The sequence below is a fragment of the Diadema antillarum genome, unplaced genomic scaffold, assembly GCF_040938485.1.
Source record: "Diadema antillarum isolate AM-2024a unplaced genomic scaffold, OU_Dant_1.0 scf00000057, whole genome shotgun sequence".
NCBI classification, from domain to species: domain Eukaryota; kingdom Metazoa; phylum Echinodermata; class Echinoidea; order Diadematoida; family Diadematidae; genus Diadema; species Diadema antillarum.
Genome location: NW_027270946.1, coordinates 1,046,189 through 1,068,531, shown reverse-complemented (window position 1 = coordinate 1,068,531; position 22,343 = coordinate 1,046,189). Strand labels below are relative to the sequence as shown.

General features: G+C 37.8%; 1 protein-coding gene across 1 annotated transcript; it reads right to left on the bottom strand.

Annotated features, from left to right (window-relative positions):
• Nucleotides 1-273: 273 nt before the first annotated feature.
• On the bottom strand, nucleotides 274-20,346 carry LOC139715849 (SPARC-like). Its single transcript, XM_071627384.1, has 6 exons — nucleotides 20,228-20,346; nucleotides 9,685-9,823; nucleotides 6,125-6,373; nucleotides 4,105-4,315; nucleotides 2,651-2,799; nucleotides 274-1,631 (listed from the first exon to the last, which is right to left on the bottom strand). Exons 1-6 carry the CDS (start codon nucleotides 20,276-20,278, stop codon nucleotides 1,615-1,617), a joined length of 816 nt encoding a protein of 271 aa, XP_071483485.1. The 5' UTR covers nucleotides 20,279-20,346; the 3' UTR covers nucleotides 274-1,614.
• Nucleotides 20,347-22,343: the final 1,997 nt, after the last annotated feature.

The window sequence follows — 22,343 nt, the reverse complement described above, 5'->3', positions numbered from 1 at the left end:
AATGTTCATGAGTCGCCTCTAACATTCAAAGCGTGAAGTGTAGACAAGAACTTTCATGTGCATTTTAATTTCGCGAATCTTGGCTCTCGCGAAAATCGCGAAATCAAAATGCACGCGAACATTCCTCGTTTTACAGTACACTACCGTAACTTCTTTTCTTTGGCCCCTCTGTTTACCTTCTTTTTTTCTGGGGGGGGGGGGGAGGTTCTTAAATATAAGTTTCACTAATAGTCATCAGAAAGACAGTGAACTCTGATATGCAAAATGCTGATTGACAACTGAATTTATTGGTGTAACAAAATCAATTTTACAGGGAAGATATTGTTTCAGTCGCAATGGTGGATTTAAGCAATTTAACATGAGAAAGGGAACCACAAAAACTGCATGTACTAAGTGTCAAAATTCTTAATTTACTATAGGCTACTACTGACAATAATTGATAGAGCTGGGACTGGGGCTGGCACACAACTAGACAATGCGACTCATGGGATAATGAAAGAAGATAAAATCAAAAAGTCAGCTACATATCACAATCTTGAAAGGGTTAAAAACTTACATATCTCACTCATCAAAGTTAGGAAGCTACATTGATGCTAAAATATCAAATACATGTATGTAAAAATGACAACATCCAGTAGTTACCAAAGAAAACATTAAATTTGAATATGTTGCAATGATTCACAACATTATTATAAAATGTATGTTCTTTTCAGCCAAGGTCACATTTTACCAGGGAAAGAATATGGTAATTGATGATCATACTGATAAGTTGTGTTCAATTACAGCAATTATTTCTGGATGATTTTAGGCATGATAACCTTGTTCTGTATTACATGATGTGCCCAAAAATGACTTCACCGCAACACCACAATGCATAAAACTTGTACAAAAATAGCACTATATTTCATTCAAAAACAATACTGCACAGCTTTTAAGTAGCACCAGTTTGAATTGTCCTTGCTAAAAGAGCAAATGCCTAAACACACAGCAGTCCATTGAATAATTAATGTCTTACAGAATTATAGAAATAGGTTGAGTCAGTTAGAAATAAATGGTGTCAGCTCTCCTTATGTTGGTGCAGTTTTTTCTATATACCCCAAATAGGCAAGAAATGACCAGATATTACTAACCACTAACTTGCAGAATGCTTGTAGGGCCTATGTATGTTAGTAACGTATGCTGCTGTGAATCACAAATGCTTCACTTACCACACAACTTGGGTACAGCGCCCTCATTGGGCATTTGTTTTGTTTTTGTTTTTATTTACTTGCCCAGTGACAAACAAGCAAGAGATTCTGCTGATTAAGTCAGAACGGTAGGCTAGCTGAATGTCCATTAAAGTGACTAGTTTGGTTTAAGAAGACTGCCTACATTGACGAGAATAGATTCTATGACTGCCGGCAAACGTCTAAAATCGACAAAGTTCCAAAGTGAAATTTGCATGGAGATTTTAGTCAGTATACTGGCATGCTAATAAGCAGAAGACTTTCCCTCCATGCCACAAGTTTGTGTTATTGTTTCATCTGCATGCCCACATCAAATGAAAAATTTGCATAGCTTTGTTGAAGGTGACTGTTGGCAAGTATGAAGGTGGATACTGATTCCAGCTTTCCTTTAGTACTGGATGTCCTCTGTAGAGAAATAAGAAAAAGGGTCATTTTTTAATGTAGATTGATACAGTGCTCCCCTGCTATAATGAACATGGTTATAGCGAAATTTTGGATACAACGAAATAAAATCCAGGGCCTAAAATTATCACCTAGATATCTTTATACACTTTGTTCTTTCGGATATAAAGAAATTTTGATACATGTATAATGAAAGAAACTTGTCGGCACTAGGGACTTTGTTGTAATGGGAGTCACCTGGTGATAGACAGATAGATAGATAGATAGCTAGATAGATAGATAGACAGATAGATGGTATTTGATTACAATACTCATGTCTTGCAGTCATAAAACTGAATTGTACAAAGAATTATGTTATAAAAAAAGAGAAAATAATAGTTACAAAACAAGTTTGAAATCAAAGTAAGCATGAAACATGCACACATATATAAAGCCAGATCTTATCACAGAGGGGATACTGATTGGGCAAGCCATAAAGTGTTCCCTCACATTACATAGCAAAGGTATGTGCAGTATATATCTGACATCTGTTGATAATCCCTCTTGCTCAACTGTTTGTGCAAAATTGTGCAGAGTCTTGGCATAAAAAAAAATTACTGAGAAGATATTCTTCTGGACACACTTGTAAGCATTCTACACGTAAAATGTCATACTGCATGTGCCAAGACATGATTTTGGTTTGATATTTACACACTTATCAAAACTAAAATCTACTGCACATTATGAAAGGTTAATGACTGACTGTTTGTGAAAGACAATAAGTTGCAAAGAAACAAAAAAGGGTCATGTCAGGTCATGTCACTCATGTCATATCATATCAGATCATGTTATATTATATCATTTCAGGTCATGTTTTGTCAGGTCAGGTCATGTCATGTCAGGTCAGGTTGTACCATGGCAAGTCATGCCATGTCCTGACATGGTGTTATATCCTTCATGTCATGTCATGTCAAGTTATGACAGAACATGCTGTGTTCTGTCATGTTGTGTCATGTCATGTTAAATCAAATCAAGCTGCTTACCCTCTGCCAGATTGAGGCACTTGCCAAACTCAATGGCACTGATGAGCTGGTCCTTGTTGACATCACACTTCTCCAGGAATGGCTTGGTGCAAGGCTCCAGGAGGACAATGGGGGCGCGAAGTGCCTCCAGCTCCATGAAGTCCAGGTACCTGGATTTCGATGTTTCGGGTTAAAGGGATGGTACAGTTTCAGTTGAGATGGGGCTGCAGATTTCAAATGATTTTTCATGATGATTTTTTTTTTTAGATAATGAGAAACCTCTTATGAGATATAAAGGAGCATATAATTCTAAGAGGAATTCAAAGTTTACTTGATGAAAATTGGTTTTGATATGACTGAGATATTCAAACCAAAGCAATCCTAACAAAAGGTGGGACACACATTTTATAGGATTGCTTTGTTTTACTTTGTTTTTGGATATCTCAGCCATTTAAAAAACGATTTTCATCAAATACTTTGAATTCCTTGTGAATTGTATGTTCTTTATTATTTCATAAAATGGTTTAGAAAGTATCATGCAAAAAGTGCAAGGCTAAATTCTCACCTTAGCCAATACGACACCATCCCTTTAATATGTAATATTTAACTGATCTTGAAGTTGCTTGTCTATGATAATGGCATTCAAACACCACTTACAGATTATAGACCTTGTAGTAGCTTAAACAAGCTGTAAATTCCTACCCTTTTTAAAATTACATGCCATTCTGTCGCCAAACATAATACTGGACAAAGTACATTTGTAGAGCTCTCAAAAAATCATGAAACATGGATTGAAACTGGACAGTAATAATATATGAATCTTTCTAACTGCGCTCATGGACAATAACTGATGATCTTCTCATAAACTTTATTACACTTTTTGTTATTACATATCTTTGAATGGCATTATAATATGTACTTCTAAACATATGAAACTGGAGAAACAAGCTCAATACATATATTCTGACAGTTTGCAGGTAATGCAGACCTATTCCTTTATACCCACATGCAATAATTTAAAGTACCAATAAACCTTTCTCTTCAATTACAATAATGACACCTTGGATTGATAGATGGGTGGATGGACAAATGACACAAGAGTGAAATGCTTCTGTAACCCTTCAGGAAGGGGCAGAAATATGAGAGAAAAACAGATCTACAGTGGTATACTCATGCAGTTGAAGCCCCGAGTTTATCTCTTCTTCCTTGGCATTACGCTTCTGACTATACGTGATTTTTTTTTTCAGGGGAGATAGGCCTAGAGATGCATAAGACTGAAAATGTAGAATGTAATGTGTCTGCAAAAGATTTCATACATGTTTACTAATAATGTTTTCATATGAAATGCCATCTCTATTTGCACTGTCATCTTTTGTTTGAGATGCTTTCACATTGAAAGTGAAACGATCAAGTGATTGATGGACAAACAATAAAGGTTTAAGACAGGTGAAGGGTCAAGGGTCAAGTTTACTCACAGGTCAGCTGGATTCTTGTCCAGACGTCTGAACTTCCAGAAGATGGCCTGACCCTCGGGCCTGCGGGGCTCTCGCAAGATCTCCCTCTCCTTCTGACTGAGTCCTCCAAACTCCTCCTCTTGGCCCATCAAGTACTCTAGGGATTCCAGGAACCACTGTGTGATGCGGGTCGGGTACTCCCTCAGATCCTCACGGGTGCACTCCGCCACCACTAACAGTTTGAGGGAAGGGGGGGGGGGGCGTAAATAAAGAGCACATTATCAGTTACAAAGCAGAGCTATGTGTGGATCATATTAATGCTCATGTGTAGAGTGTAATTCTCCCTACATGTATATACAATGCAGCCAATATCAAGCGATATTACTTTGCGATATCGATATCTGATTGATCGCTTTTGAGACATACTCTTCCGGTTCTGCGGTTCTGGAAAGTCGGACTAAAGATCCTACGTAGTGCAAGGTCTTTGATCATTCATTCCTTTCTGAAAACGTCTCGAACAAGTATGTGAGTCAGGTCAAAGTGGTCTTTCCTACAAAGCAGATTTTTCCACTGAACTTTGTGTGGCGGGAACTTCACCCACGTCATGTCTTTCATCTATGGATATTTTCCATAATTTTGTTGTTTGGCATCAACCCAGCATTGGGCCGCTTTGCAGGAGAATCCCATTTTCAAATGTTTTTTCAAAAGTTAAAGATTGGAAAATAACTTTATTATTCGCAAGATTATAAGACAGAAATTATTACAATCTATGAATACTAGCTAGTACTTCGGCATTCAATGTGCATAAAAGCTTTAGGCATCGCATGTTCATAATTGGAAGTTTATATCTCAAGAATTAAAGGCAAAAAATTAGAGTGCCACACATTCAGATTCAAAGAGCTATATGCGATAGGGAGAATTGGGGTATTGCTGTGATTCCTCTCTTCTCCCCCGCCTGCCATTACAGCAATGCTAAATACAGGTAAACCTGTCTGTAGTGGCCACCTAAAGAAGACAAACAGATTGGCCATTATAGACAGGTGCCCGATAATCATAGACAGGTTTCCTGACATTTTGTGTGTATCATAAACATAATATGTATTATCAATGGATATAAGTATGTATATATTTATATATGTGTATATTTATGTATGGATGTGTTTCATGTATTGAACAATGTCACACTTGATCAAGTTAGTCTACATGAGAGTGCATACATCAAGCAAGCTCTTCACTATTTCATTGCTATCCCTGAATGTCTGACCAGCAACGGCTGAAAAGCAGAAAGACACGCTGAATCAATTTACAAGCTATCCTGCAGCTCTGTGTGGGTCTGTAGCCGCCATACTCAGCTTAAAATCTACCATTGGAAAAAAAATTATTGGTCTATGGTGGTGTAGAGACTTATTTTGAACTGAATTTATTTTCCCTGTGCGAAGTGAGCTCATACAGTTTTATTTCTTCCTATGCCATCCACCATGTCACACCTCTTCTACAATATGGTACACTCCACTCTCCTTCTATACCCAAGGCACATCTCCATGTCCTACCAGTACCTGAGCCATTGTTAGAATTTCCCTCTATTTCTTCTGATTGGTTTTCTCTGCAATGAATATTTATCTGTGCAACCATCCTTGTTTGTCATACAAATTTACATACTGGAGTCATGAATAGTAATTCATCCTTTGTTGAGATCCTGTGTTGAGTCTCCTGAATATTCACATCCTTTGTTGACTATTTTGCATACAACGAATATCTATCGAATGGCGAGTGCCTGGATAAGATATATTATAATAAAATTGCTGGGAAGGACAGTTCGCCAGCAGATCTCGTACAAGCAAGACCTGTGTCAGCTACCTCCTAACTTCCACTAAGTTGTACTGCCTCTAAGAATATGAGAGCGAACCCGGAGCCCTACAGCGGTATTAGACAAGTGCCCACTATGCACAGGTCTTTTCTCACAGGGTGAGAAGTATTCGGCAGGTGGCTGCTCCAGAGAGGTGGGCCCTTAAAGCAGGTTTGATTGTAAGAAGTTACCAACCTGCACAAGCTCCATAGTAGTCGACCTGCTCCTCATTCATGTCGGCAGAGAGGCACTTCCGGCGGTGAAAGTCACAGAGGTTGGTGTAGGTGGTGTTGGAGGTGGAGCAGACTCTGGTGCGATGAGTCGTCTCATCCTGCGTCTCCTCGAGGATGGGGCAGCTCCGGGCACAGTCGCAGAAGGGCTCCCTGTTGATGGGATCCACCACGCACTCCCAGCCAATCCGGCAGGCAAAGTCCATGCACGGGTCTGGCAAAAGGAAGCAAAAAGAAACAGATGAAATCAACCTCCATTAGAATAATGCAGCATAAACTGTACAGTTTGTACATCTGGTCGCAGCTTTCAAATTACAGTCCCTTGTTTAATGCTGGGCACTGGAAAACACACATTTGCACCAGGTAGCTCAGGTAAAATTGTACACTGTGTAATACAGCTAACAGAATAATTACAAATTTTCTAAATAGATTCCCTATAAAACAATTAAATTATGTACATACATGTATATTGAAAGATGTGGTGTATATGAATTCTAAAAAAAGCTCATTGCCAGAGATAGTGATATTACAGACAATACCTTCTTATAGGGGCACTAACACAATAAGATTTCATCATTTTCAGAAGATTTTCCTGCAAAAGATTGAAGTATGATGGCAAAACTCACACAAAATGACAAGCTATATCTGGGAGAAACATAATCTGGGCATTTGTCAGTACAGGAGAATTGTACAGTAATGATGAACAATTTTTTCCTTACATCTGTATTTGCTTCCAGGGCTAGGACTCATGCTAGGACTCATGGACAAATCTTTCTTCTTCTTCTTTTTTTTTTTTTTTGGGGGGGGGGGGGAAACAAGGGTGGTAAATTTAGAGTTAGTACTTGTTAAAAACTCTCAATCCACCTCTCAAAATGGATAGGTTCTTTCAAAATTCATGCTTATGACAATTTTGCAGTATGAACTGTACATCAAATAAGCGCTGTCACTGTACTTATGCTTGCTCTTGTGTACTCACTCACTTACCGTTTAGAATATAATTATTAATTTGATCAGCAGTACTTTATGTAAACAGCAGTACTTGTCCTCACCAACACTGTGTGACCTGTTCACAGTAATTGCTTATAATTCATCTTAAAATATTTGTTATGCACCTTTCCAGTTTAATAATTTTACTCAAGTCAGAAACACTTCCATAGGGATTGCCAACTTTGACCAAATGAAAACTGTGTATTAATTGTCTACAAGTGTGCTGTTCTACATGATATTTTCCTTCACAACACTTTGCTGGATGTGACACATTCATGGCAAACTCAATTAATACATTTCCCCCAAAAGGATGGCGAGAATAACATTCGGTCAGCACTTGAAAAAGCAAAATATCACTCCCTTCAATGAGACATCATTTTTGTCTACATTCCAAATCTGCTGCACGTTTTTAAACAGGTGAGGTACAGTAATTCACCCTGAGTCTGCCATGACTGCAGCCTTCCTGGGTATGTTTCTTTCAGGATTCAAAAGACCTTGCTCTCATTGACTACTGTCTGAGTAAGAGGATGCCAATTTGTGATTCAATGAAATAAACAGAGAGAATATCTTTGTGCAGATATCATTCTAACCTATTCAACTTTTTGAAATTTCTTGGACAGATTAGGTGCAGTCATACTGACTGTTCAGTGACCATTACCATTGCACCGCATGCCTGAGTTTGAATTTTAATCAACAAGTCATTTTAAAGACATGATCATCAGTTGATACATACATATTGGCTCTATGAAAAGTGACAGTTACATACAAGTGTACTGGACATTGTAGATGACAACTTCAATATCTCCTTCTTTGAACACATGTATTATATGGTTCAGCAAAGACTACACAGTCAGTCCGCAGCGCGAGCGAAAACGCACGTATTTATTCAAGTCGTATGCACGGCTGAGCGGTGCTTGCATACGTAATGAGCAGATACATGGTCATGAATAAATCCGTGTAGAACGAGTATTTCTCGTCAGTTTTCGACACTTTTAGTATCGACTGAAAGAGAAAACATAAGGAAATATGCTCATGATCAAAATAAACGGAAAAGAAGAATGTAGAATATCAAAATCCCTCTCGAAGTTCGGTATTGTATTCAGAAATATTCCTTCACGTTTGACGCCAAAAAACTAACCTGAAATCTTTCATGCCCCTCTAAAATATGGTGAAGACTATGTCCGCTAAAGTATATAGTATCACAATAAGGGCACGTTTTCCCATCTTCATTTCAATACGGGTCAGGAACTAGCAAAATTCAGAGACATGTCTAGCGTTGAGTTTAAAAAGATTATCCTCGCATTCGCACCGGAATTCCGGGTCTGTGATTGGTCGAAATCTGTCGCAAGACGCGGCGTGTCGCATTGCGTAGTATCCATTGGCTGCTGACTCAATGCGGTGAGTTTTAAATGTTAGGTTCCAGATTGTGATCGAATTTTCACTTTCTATACAAAACTTGAACTTTACACAGGAACCAATGATGTGTATGTGAGTGTGCACTTACAATGACCCTGAACAATGAACCTGGCTGCCACCTGTCCCGAGCTCTGCTGCAAGGCACATGAATGCTTAATCAATTATTCATGTGATTGCCCCGAGCACTGCTAGTCTGAATTCTTGACACAGGGTGAAATGCATGCACATAAAAGAAGTAAGCACATGTTTCCATGTGCTTGCACACACCACATTTCAGAATGAACAAAGACTAGCTGCGATAGTGGAATTCCTCATGAAACATTCCAATCCTGGCCATTGTCCACGACCATTTTCTGGGTATCAACAACACATTCCACGCGTGTTCATTCACTACACCACTTCCAGTAAGAAAACATAATTTGCCTTGTTTTCAACGGGAAAATTCACAACCTTAAATATTGTGCCCCTCTTCGTTTTTTAATTGATTATACTCGCTCAAGTTTCACGATTGTGAAATCGAAGAAATTACGGAGATCTATTTTCAATACCAGTCAGGAACTAGCAAAACATCAAACTATGATCTAAAAGCTTCTTGAACATTGGCAAAATAATCGTTTACTTTGATGCTAAAATGGACTACTATATTGACGTCAAAAATAGGGAAATTAGGTATCAAATTAATGAGCATAATCAGCTCTATAACTTACCTAACCATCCTAGGTCAAACAATGCACTGCGAAAGCTATGAAAGCTGTTGTTGCGACCTCTGCAAAAACTCTCGCAAAGTATCGCGAAATCTCGTCAGTCTCAAGGGCACAAACTGCGTAAACGTGATTCTGAATAAAATTGTCGTTCGTGCCTCATTATCGCACACGCTGCGGACTGACTGTACAGTACATGTATACAACTGTAATATCCACTGCCTTGAAGATGAATGAAGTTCTTGTAGCCATTTTTTGTGACCCCAAAACCCCATCTTTTCGCACACCCACACCTACAACACCCACATCACACATACTCATACACCTGCATACACATGCAACACAGAGGTTGTGTAGACATACAGAGATACATGATTGTTATGCATCCTGCTCACTGTGGGATGATAGATGTAATACCTACCAGTGACCGTATTCTCGTAGCCTCCATTCGCCTCATCCACGTACCCCTTCACATCATAGATGTGCTCCTCCTTGGAGAAGGTCAGCTGATCCAAGGCTTGCTTGGCCTTGGCAATGTCCTTCCCAAGCTGCTTCTCAAGCTGCCATGGCATCAGAGATTAGAGAAGTGAGAGATTAGGAGATTAATCTCACTATGAATTCATTATGATGAATCTATCACGGGAAAAACTGATGATATACAGTCAAACCTGCCTTAAGTAGCAACCACCTGTCTAATAGTGGCCTCCTTTAATATATGGCCACTAAAAAAGAAACTTCCTGTCTAGAGTGGTCACCTGTCCAGAGTAGCCACCTGCCTAAAGTGGCCACCTGTCTAGAGTGGTCATCTGTCTAGAGTGGCCACCTGTCTAGAATGGTCATTTGTCAATAATGGCAACCTCTTTTGTCTCCCTCGGGTGGCTGCTATGTTGTAAAGACAGGTTTGACTGTATCATGACAATGACAGTAATAAAGTCCAAAGTTATTAGCTGGTAATTCATGCAAATGTCATCACAGTGTTAACGTAAATTTGAAACATTATCATTGCTCAGAACAGTTTCATTTCTTATAGTACTGGTCAGTAGTATTACAATTGAAGAGCCATTGTAGTTCAGAGGAGAAGACCATGGAATATCAATCAATAAGGTCCCTGGTTCAAATCCTCTTGCAGCAGCAGCACTGTTCCCTTGGCAAGGCACTTTGAATATCCTAATTGCCTCATTCTCTGGACAGGACTTCAAGGGACATTCCAGATGATTTTTCATAATTTCACATAACGTAATCAGTACATAAATCGACAATTCCATGTACATTGTATTGATTTGTGGAATTTATTGTGGTTCTTGAGCACAGAAACAATACTTTGAAAAACCTTAAACAAATTACACTGAACAAGGATGATGACATAGGAAGTTCATATATTTCAGAAATGTAGCAGCATATACTGTACATTACAATACCGCTTGCTTGCGAGTTCACCTGTGTATAATCTATGCATGCCTTCTTTTGTTCTGCTTCCTTGAGCCCCAACTCATGCATTCTTATGGTGACTCTGCCATGTCATCATCCTTGTTCATTGCAATTTGTTCTAAATCTTGAAATTATTCTCATTTTTCATCCCAATTACCATATATTCTGAAACTCTGTCCTCAGTATAACTAATTCATAGTTGTTAAAATGTAAAAAAATATGAAAATCGTCCAGGGGTCTCCTTTAATTATAAGCCATCAGTCCAATGGCACAGCCTATCACTTGCTCATATGAATTCAAGTGCTCCCTTTTATAATGGCCATGTTGAGTAAATCAAAATCTACAAACATCATCACTCATTCTCACATATTTCATTGTCATCATCAGAATCACCATCATCCTCATTTGAATATCTGGAGGATTTCCTGGAGCCATAGAATATTCGCACTGCATCATTCACTTCAAGGCGGGAAATCACAAACTCGACTCTCCTCATGAGGGATAGGGTACATACATGTACTTCTCATTCAGCTATTGAGGTTCTCAATCACATTGTATGTCACCACTTCAAAAACTGTTCCACAAATCCCAATACAAGAAATACAAACCGTGTATATATGGCATGAACAGAAACATTTCATAATTATACATGTGTACTTACAGAGATTATACGGTTGAAGATGAACTAACGTACTGTAATATTATGTTGTGTTAACTGTATATGACTGGAAATTATAGTAGAAATGCCAGACCAGCATTTCATTCTACGCTTAAATTTTCTTTTTTTTCTGTTTTATTCTTTGTTGTATAACTATAAGAACTCTCTGCTGAGGTCAGAGAAAAGATGACAGCACTTATCTGGTAGACAGGGTAGACAACATTGATATGGCTTTGTTGGCTACTTGTCTGAAACCATTTCCTGTTACAGAGGAAAGTGGTTCGTCTACACCACTGAATAGTGTCCGCTTACACCTCTGAATAGTGTCCGCGTACACCTCAGAGGGCAGCCAAAATGTGTCAAATCCGCAAATTATGTCAACATCCACTCCTGCATCTAACAACCGTGATACATGCGCATGAGCACATCAACATGGGCAATAAATACACTCAGTACAGAAATCGTGATACACCTGATCAAAGTACATTGTACTTCTATGCAACTGCTGCTTCTATGGATAAAAGAAACAAGCAAATGTGGGATTAATACTTCTTTAAAGTATTTTGACCAGAAAAAAAATTGTTCCTCTGCCAGGAAATACTAAAAAAAGCAAAAAATATGTGTAGTATATGGGCTTTTAATTCTGGGATATCCATCCATATGTTTTTTAAGTCTTTTGTGATGCAGTGTCATTAATGGAAAATGTACAGGGCAATTTATGCTACAGATATATAGAGCATATATGCCTATATAGTATAATATTCAATATGCCAGTATAATATATTGTGTATAAAAAAAGAGTTATCCAATTTTGAAGGGCTACTATTTAATAATTGTCTACTACGGAAAGCACAGTGTCAGCTGTGAGGAAAAAAGGACTCTTCCTCTTTCCATCGGTACCTAAGTTGTTGACATGCATGACTGAACACATGAACTTTAAAGAAAACAGACAAATTACATTTTTTCCAAGTTTGAGTGTCATTATGAAGGAACAATGAATATCTCAGTCTCACTGAATGGATGAGATCTGTCTGTGAAAGTGGTCAAATAAGTGTAGGCCAGCCTGTGCAAATGCAGGTTTGTGTTTTGAGTTTCTGCTAACATTTTATGGTCCGTATAACCTTTAACATGACCACCTGTCTGATAACTTGGTCACTCTTATCACAAAGGCCAACCTGACACAGTCCATCTTTTCTCTGTTCATATTCAACACATAGACACTTATACATTGTAGCTCACAGCGAAAAACAATATCTTGAATAAGAGAGAATATGGATTATAATGGGTTAGCCTTTGTGGGAGTGACCAAGTCATTAACAATGTGGCCATGTCCAAAGTAGGGGCCATTGTATAATAAAAAACAATAAGCATGAAAAAGTGTACACAGAAATACATACAAGTTTTACAGTTTTACCCTCACAGCTGGATGGATCATAATCCACCAGTAGAATTAATTTTCTGTTTTGTGCATAGAGAGCTCTGGAATCACACAGTACAAACATACAAGTAGGGACTGTCACTCAGGGAGTAGCAGCTGCTAGAGGGTGCAAAATTTTGCATTTCAAGTACTGGTAGTGAAATTGACCAAGATTGACTGGGTCAGCAACTCGTAACAGAGTACAGGAACTCGCTGGCCCTTTGCTTGTTTGTAACCAAAAGTTCAGTCCTGCTGTCTTTCTGTCACTGGCAATATCAGCATGGCAGCAGGAACACTGAAGGACACCAAGCTTTATAATGGCTACCTGATGTGGACATATCATAGAGGGGACTTGGCATTGTAATACACTGCACACGGTGGGCATGAAGGATTAAAAGTTGGAAGTCATTACCATGACTGCAGTCCATTAAAAAGCAGGCTGCTGGTATATATTTCAGATTTGAAAGGAAATGTAACCCAATATGCAGATATTACTATGGACTGAGTGACCAGGGCAATATCTAGTATGTTATACATCAGTGAAAGTTGAAGAAAAATCAGACAATCTGTTGAAAAGTACTTAGTGAATTCAATGTTGGTGCCAACATTGCTGGATGAAAAGACTTTGTAAAAAGCAACATTTTGTGGTATCAGATATTGGAAACAATATAAAGAAAACATAGAAAAAATATTGAACATATGTATTTCATTTTTTTAGCATACCACTACAGAAGAGCACTTGACTTAGGGTCTACATGTAGGGTTGTACCTGTGTACCTCTTTCAAAAAGCAGGTGGAATTACACCCTTGACATACAATTTTTATGTCAGTAACAAGTCGAGGGAATGTGCACTTTTCATTACAAAAATAAATCTTTGTGGAATTCTCTTTAAGCTTATATTTCCCTTATAACATTTTCTATTTGACCTTTGAGAACAAAATGTTGAAGTTTTCTCATCATCCAGTGATGGCAGCACCATAACTTTAAAATATTCATGACTTGACAACGGAATGCTTGCTTCTTTTCCTCAAACATTCACCGATGTGTTCTACTAATCATTAACAAAGCCTTTACATTTTCAAACCATTAATTGGGTAGAATTTGGTCAATCCCGTGAATGCCTTTTTTCTCTTAGTACAGATTTCTGAGATTGATACAGATTTTGGAGAATTAAAAAAAAATGATGTTGTGGTCTATATTACCCTGTCAATAGAGCTGAGAGAATTTCCTATTTCAATACCTCTGTATGAAGGTATTTCTGTCAATCTTCCTAAGCAAACAATATTTCTAATAGTGCACATGACTCTTCTGGTTTGGTACCATTTCCGCAAGAACACTCTTTGCTGAAATGTGAGCCATGTGGCACAAAAGCAGGCAAGCAGGCAGAAAAGCAAGCAACAGATGCTAGTGTGTTTTCTTCAACATGTCAAGGGGTTGAAGCCATGCAAGGATGATGGGTGTCCAATTCCACCTGTGCTATTAACACACCCCTTTCAGATAACATTTTTAAGTTTTGTTTGAGACTTAATTTCAGGTTTTTAACATTTTTGGTGAGATAATGAGAAACCTCTTATGAAATATAAAAGAGCATGTAAAAATTCTATGAGGAATTCAACGTTTATTTGATGAAAATTGATTTTGAAATGGCTGAGATATCCCAAAACGAGCAATTCTAATAAAGTGTGGGACCCACACTTTATTAAATCACTTTGTTTTACTTTGTTTTTGGATGTTTCAGTCATTCCAAACCTGATTTTCATCAAATAGTATGCTCAGTACTACCGGTATATCATAAATGTTTTCTTGGTATCTCGCAAAAAGTTAAAAGCCCAATTCTCATCTCCACCAATTACTGTACCATCCCTTTAATCCTGCAATATACACATGTGTATCACCATTAACACGTTTTAGTCTGAAATCCCTCTTTAATAGATGAAATAGTGAAAACACACACACACACACACACACACACACACACACACACACACACACACACACAAATGAGTTACCCTCTTCCTCTCCACTCATTTTGTTTGGAGTGTAATCACAGTTAATCTGAAGACAGCATGTCTGAAATGGTCTTTAAACAACATTGATGAATTTGAATACTGCATCCAGTTGATACAGCATATCCTGTCTCCTTGCTCTTCCTGTTATAAATGGAGCTTTCACAAAGCTACTGTACTTCCAATTTTAATTATCATAGTTTCATATTTTGTACAATACTTACAAAATTATTGTCATCAGAAATTTTGCCCCTCAATCCAATTAGAGATGCACTTACTAAGGCTAGTTTTATCGGGGACAATTTGTGGAAATTTTCCTGCTGAATCACAACCAGGAAACCAGCAGGTACTGTTAGTGTGAAAGGGGAGCAAATACCATTGAGATGATGCATGCATCTCGGCTGTGAGGGTCATGTAGGGCATTCTGTTGACAGCAGACAGCTAGTACACCCTTTTTTCAGGCTACTGGAGGTGGGACTGGTATGCTACAGAAGGGATACTTGATGTTTTTTAGTATGTTGATCCTTTGCAGTGTGTGCCTTGTAGTTGTCATTTCCAGCATTGTTTCCAAATGGTTCCACAATGCCCCATAGGACAACAATTATGTTATCTTACAACGAGAAATAAATGGCACAGTAGCAGTATCATTATAGCAGTCATTCCTGGTACCAAAGCATGTTCTCCTTTGCATTAACAGCAGTATTAAGTCTGCTGCAGCCCTAAGATGCATATACAGGTATATCTACAAGTACATTGTAACCATCATCAAAAAAAAAAAAAAAATGGTATCTTCCTCTGATCATATGACTGTACAACTTTAACAAAACTTACATTGCAGTCTTGTAAAGGTACAGCTCTACAATGTGTGTACATTGTATTGTGGAAAACCTAAGAATGCCATGGCTTCTCCACTTTCATCATTTTATTTCAATTCACTCTATGATTACCTCTGCTCCACAATTTGATGGAATTATTTCCGAAATTTCAAACTGGTGACACTTTTAGTGTCAACTTGAACTAAGGGGATTTTCACTTTCAATAAAAACTAGATTGGCAATGTGACCATCATTAAACATACATATAAATTGTGGAGTCTAAAACTTTGTCAAATGGTAGATTAGGTCTACTTTTGTATATGCATAACCATTGTACATATACATTTGTATAGGGTCTACATATATACAGTATATGAAGAGTTTGTTTGCAAAAACCGATAAGTCCATATTTGCCAAATGGAGATATTTGCGATTAAATGTCAAGAAAAATAAAGAGAATAATAAGAAAATTTTTGCTTCTTTTGACCATAACTTCAAAAATGTACCTTTATATGTAGTGACCAATATATCATTTAAAAGGTATTATTTTGTACTTTATGACAGAGACCGTAACTCAAAACCTTCAAAAATGGACTTATCGGTTTTTGCGAACAAACTCTTCATATGTAGGGCCTACAGGTGCACAACTACTAGTATATTTATTTTTCTTTACTAGAGTTTATGAGTTAAAACATTAAGCAATCAACTCCCTCAATAACCCCAAATTATACAACATTGTATCATGTATAGTCCTGACGTTACCCACAGTGTACATCAGGGGCCTCTGACCACTGCAAATGTGATATCTTATTTTTCTTCTTTCATGAAAAGTGCAGTTTACTAAAATCAACTGGGAACTTTATTGTCAATACCGTACTCAGGACTGTAAACATAAATTTAATCAAATGGTGAAATAAAAAATCATAGACTAGAAGCCCATGTACACATACAGCAGCCACCTTTATTGCAGAAACTGTATTATGCGATGCAATTTCACGACAAATACAGATTTGCACAGGTGAAAATTAAAGTGAAAAATACTCTTTGTGATTTGTATCATTTTAAGAAATACACCTGTAGTTGTACATACACATTGTACATACAGTATTACAGTTTGTCAGATAACACTCACTGTATTTTTTTTTTCTCTATCCCTAAAATGTCTATCTTTCTTTTTAGCTGAGTGAGTGTCACAAAGTTTGAGGCCAAAATATATATTTTGTCAAAGTAGCAGAAATTCACAGCACATACTGTAGCTTGAATTGTGGGAATGAAATAAATAACAGCATGTATATCACCACCTTTGGCTGCCTGTCTGCGACGACAATACCCCCTCCTGCCCCGCACTCTATTAGCAATAGATTCTATTAGAAGAAATGATGGTAAACACATTACGATTGCATCTCCAGCTGGTTATACCTTTCCAATCTCTGTCTCTGTAATGTATTTCTGCATAACATCAGAGTAAACATGCCAACAAAAAAGTCAATACACTAAATTGGTGAACGATTCTACACATTTACGGCAATTTTCACATTTTGTAGATTGATACTTGAATGGATTACCATAGCATAGCAGCCAATTACCAGGAAGGCAAATTAGTAAAAAGGAGAAGAATATAAAGTGAAGCTAATTCTGAAGGAAACCCCAAGATAAAATCAGTCAAAAGGTAGACATGGTGAAATAAATTTAGAACTAAAAAGTGTGACTATAGTATGATCTTTCACAAAATACCTGCATTTTGTTCCCTGAACATTTACAGATAAAAAAGGCAATCTTAAGTCAGCTTCAACAAATCATATCTTTTGGAGGTATTTTACCCACTAGGGCCACAATTCAGATCCAAATGCACTAAACAATTCTGCATTTTCGTGTGCAATTACTAAACCATGTATTCAAGGTGGCTTTAATGAATGAAAATTAGATAGAAGAGGTTACAGTTTTATCAACATTGGACCTAATAAAATAAAATCAGAAAGTTATGGAAATTAAAAGTTTCCCATGTTTTCGCAAACCATTGACAGTACTGACAACCACATCCTACAACTGGCAGAGTCGATGCTGCCATCACTGCACAAATCTTTACTAATTTTCCTCTTTTTTTTGGCATGAAATCAGGAAGAATCATTTTTATCAAATCGTATTCTTGAGCACAGTCGGAGAACCTCAGGGTACAAAAAAAGAAAGAAATATATACAATGAGTTAATGGGACATACAAAATCATCTCGTTGCAAGAGGGTTTTGTGATAAACTGCATCTGATCTCTCTCTAACAAGGTTCAACTGTAGCAATCTTGCACCGATCATTCATAGTGGAGTGCAGTTACACAGCAATGACTAAAATCATGACCTCCTTTAAAGCGCAAGGATATAATGGTATGGTTTTGGTTGAGTTGGGGATTTCTACAGCTTTTAACCTTTTGCAAGATTATTAGAAACCACTCACAGTGTATGAAATTTTAAAGCGCATACAATTTGAAGAGGAATTCATTATTTTGATAAAAATTGATTTTGGAATGACTGAGATATCCAAAAACAATGTAAAGCAAAGCAATCCTGGTGGGTCTATGCTTTTGTTGTTAATATTGTTTTGATTTACTTTGTTGTGGATATCGCAGTCATTTCAAAATCAATTTTCATCGAATAACTTTGAATTCCTCTTAGAATTGTATGTTTTTCCATATTTCATGAGAGGTTCATTTAATCTCACAAAAAGTTGGGAACCTGAAGCCCCATCTCAACCTAAACTTGGTAACATCCCTTTAATTATATTGGGGGGGGGGAATAGTTGGAAAGTTGTGAGGCAAACATATCATCACAACTACATTTCTCTTGTTTTCTGTCTGTAGAAGAATCATGCAACTTTAATATTCCAAAATTTTATTGTCAAGTCCAATCTTGATCAAATATGTAATTTCTCTTTGTCTGATTTTACTGGTGAGGAATACAGTAAGTATTAGCATGATTAACACAGAATGGAGCCTTTATCAACACACAGAGGCTTCTACCAAATCGTTGATAATGCCTTTGTATTGCACAATGTTGATTATCATAACAATGGCTGTAATCACATTAAATATTTAACCACTCGGAGATATTGACCTTATAAAATGGTAAGGTATACTCCCTAATCAGACAAAATCTTTTCTCTTTGCCATAATTTGGAAAATTACATCTTGAAATTACGTTTAAAGTTATATTTCAAATTCTTTACCTGCACTGTATTTGAATGTAAATAGAGTGTGGGCCTATCTTTTCTTATATCAAAATGTCACTAGCAGTTATCTGAAGAGGATATATTCATATTGCAGACATGGTCTGTCACTATGAGCTACAGCCATACCTATATATGTGTTGAATATGAACATAGAAAAACAGATTGTGTGGGTTGGCTTTTGTGGGAGTGACCAGGTTATCCGACAGGTGGCTATAGCTATGGACACAAACCTGTATTCGTGCAGGCTGGTCTATTTGACCACTTTCATTGACAGCTGATCTCATTCATTTCAGTGAGACATCCATTGTTCCTACATGATTAAACTCAAATTGCTCAAACTCGGAAAAAAGTGCAACTTGTCATTGTTGTCTTTAGAGTGAATGTGCTCAGTCATGCATGACATTTTGTCAAGACAATTAAGTACAAATGGAAGGAAAAAGAATTTTCTTTTCCTAACCTGTAAACCAACATTGTGCTCTCCATTGTCGACAATAAAATTTATGAAATACAAGACCTCTAAATTGGATTACTTTTTTTTTTCATATGCAGTGTGCATTTACCCTCCACTCAAACTATCTAAATTGTATCATGTATCTATTTTGAGATGTCTTGGCTTCCACTTGGCTTTGTCTGAATCACAATAAAAGTGAAAGTCCCAAGTGTACAACATTTTTCCCTATCACCACATAGAATCCAGAGACCTGTTGCATAAAAAGTTGATATCAAACATTATTAGTCAGAAAAATCAAACATATCAACAGTTTCTAGATACTCGATCAATTCTGATGGGCTGATACTTGTCATGAGATATGTTTGATTTTGAGACTTACAGAAAATTGTTTGTATCTAAGATTCTTTTTCTTTGCAACAGTCCCCTGTGGTGTGTGTTTGCATGTGTATTCTAATTCAACTCAGCATCCTAACTGTGCTAACTAGTATAGTACATGTACATTGTATATCACTGATACAACAACATAAACAAATATCCATCTTATGTACATCAGCTATACCACAGCTGTATATTTCCCCATACCTTGCAAGATGCTTGGAATATCTTCAACATGGAATAGCTTAATACACCTGTATATGCTCAATCAGCAAATAGCAACACATGTTGGTAATCTACACTTTTTTGTCAAGTCAAATTCAAAAGGCTCGTCTTTTACCCAGAAAAACTGATTGCCACTAACAGTACAGAATGCTCCCTCACAGTACAATGCTTAGAAAAACGTCGAAGGCATACAATCTATATACAAGTTTATGAAAAGTTTGTCGACAGTGTGAGTGAACCTCCTGAAGCACGAAACGCTTTTTTACTCACAAGATGGACAACAAATTGTGTGCAAACATGACGAGGGAGAGCCGATAACCGGCCTCACAACACTGGAAACCACAGACTGATGAGCACTTCATCCTCCTTACCTTATTGGCGAAGACCGCCGAAGCAAGACAGAGAATCACGAAGAGCTTCATCGTCGCTATAAGTAGTTGAGGTAGAGTGAAGATGAGCAGGTAAAAGACAGTGAGTTACACGAGTTCACTGTTGTCCAGACTCTCGGAATCGCAGACAGGGGCTGGCTGGTACTTCGTCCTCCTCCTCCTCCGCTACCAAGAGAAGACTACACACAACTATCTGTCGTGGCGTGCAGGGCTGGTTTCCAACTGGTGCCTGTGTGACGTGGCACCACTGAGCTCAAATTGTTTTTTTTTCTTCCGTCCTCGCTCACCGCCCAGACGATTTGGATGTCTGACCTCTAATTCCACCTTCGTCTACGATTACGTGTACCAAGTGTTGCCAGTGTCAGCTCGCTACTCGATTGGTTGCTGTGAAAATGCGACTGTGTCCACCAGTAATGGGAAGCTTGCGCTGCTGTTTCAGAGCAGGGAACCTTGCTACAGCGCTACCAAGCACACTCTTTCAGAGGAAACAATCAAGGGATTAACCTATTAAGAGTTGGGAACTCCTGGCCCTCTTTAGTCCTAATTTGTATGGCAAACTTGGCTGAAACTATTCATAAGGAGGATTACTTAGTACTGACTGGAGAAACGCGAAAGAGGGCTTCTACCGCTTTTGTGTCGAATTCCAAGACATGATAATTACCTGCTTTTCGACGTCCGGTCCGGATCTTGTTTACTATTACTCATTTGAAACAACGAAGAAGATTCGGCTTCATATCCATTATACCTTCAACTATAAAGAAACGCAAAGGGAAGGGGGAGGGGGTTAATGTCTGCAAGTCATTTGTGGCATATCTTATAGTAGCACATCCACTATCCTACAGAAAGAGAGTGCATTTATTGCCTCAAGGAGGTTCACTGAAGCTCCTTGATTGCCTGCGGCCCTGTATGACATGCCATGTGAGATGCCTGATTCTATTTCATGCTTCATATTGAACATCAGTATATAGCTTCTATCAATTAAGTAAAATCAACGCTCTCATCGAGATAAAAATAATGACTAAAGTTATTGGTCATTAAAAGTATGTAACTCATCGTTTTGGGGCCCCAAAAGAGATCAAATCGATGAAATAAATGCAGATCTATTAAACTGAGGCAGGTGAGTGGCAGCAGATGTTGGAGCGATGCTCAGCCGAGGATATAAAATGTTTTAAGATTAGGGTAAGAGTTTATTCAGTTCATTACCCTAAGACACCGAGATCAACGTTACCCTATAGGACTCTACCCTAATCCTAAACTGAGTAAACTCTAGAACCCTAATCCCATTTAAAACATATTAATATCCTCGGCTGAGCATAGCTCCAACACTCAGTGTGGTAGGGGAGAGCGGGGAGAAGTGGGACATTATTTCAAGTTCGCCAATTTTCTTCTTATATCTTTTTATAGAAGAGATGATTACATTTCCTTTTGGGCTTGCATGAAGGTTCATATGGTAGGTTACATAAAGAGCTATAAACTGGGGGTGGCACTGTTCTCAATTTTCTGCAGTTAATGAAAAGAAAAAACCTTATTTTGGGGGAGAAGTTGACCCACCCGTGGGTAAAGTGGGACAACGGCAAGGGAGAAATGGGACGGTGTTGGTAAAGTGTGACATCCTATAGAAATGTCGGAAATGTCAAAGTTGGAAGGCGTAATGAAACATTGGTAATGAAAACAGTCAAACATGCTTTCAAATTATCTCTGTTTTAACAAAACAAGTTTGAACGACATGTTTGAAAATCTCAACTTTTTTTTTACATGTAATGCTATTATGAGGGACAAATGGGACACGTTGTCCCAATTGTCCCTCACGTGGCATATACATAAATATGTACGACTGCTCAGTAACCATGCAGGCATTTGTCAAAAACAAGTTATATTAGTTGCATATCAATAAGGCTCACCACCAGCTTCAATTGTGCCCTTGAAATCATGAATACAAAGACAACAGGTTAATTAACCTGATTTCAAAAAAATATCATATTTTGGGGAAAATTTTCAATAGCATTTTATACATACTTAGAATTTGCCGAACTGCATGGCTTTCTTAGTGTGATGTATGGTTGTTGGGGGCTTATTGTAGATATAAGCCAATCGCTGA

What these genes read in the sequence shown, in the direction of transcription:
- LOC139715849 (XM_071627384.1), bottom strand. Translation starts at nt 20,278, where the DNA reads ATGAAGCTCTTCGTGATTCTCTGTCTTGCTTCGGCGGTCTTCGCCAAT. An exon ending in CTACGAGAATACGGTCACTG is followed by an intron (nt 6,374 to 9,684) that starts GTAGGTATTACA and finishes TCCTTTTGCCAG; the next exon opens with ACCCGTGCATGGACTTTGCC. An exon ending in GACAAGAATCCAGCTGACCT is followed by an intron (nt 2,800 to 4,104) that starts GTGAGTAAACTT and finishes ATCGAAATCCAG; the next exon opens with GTACCTGGACTTCATGGAGC.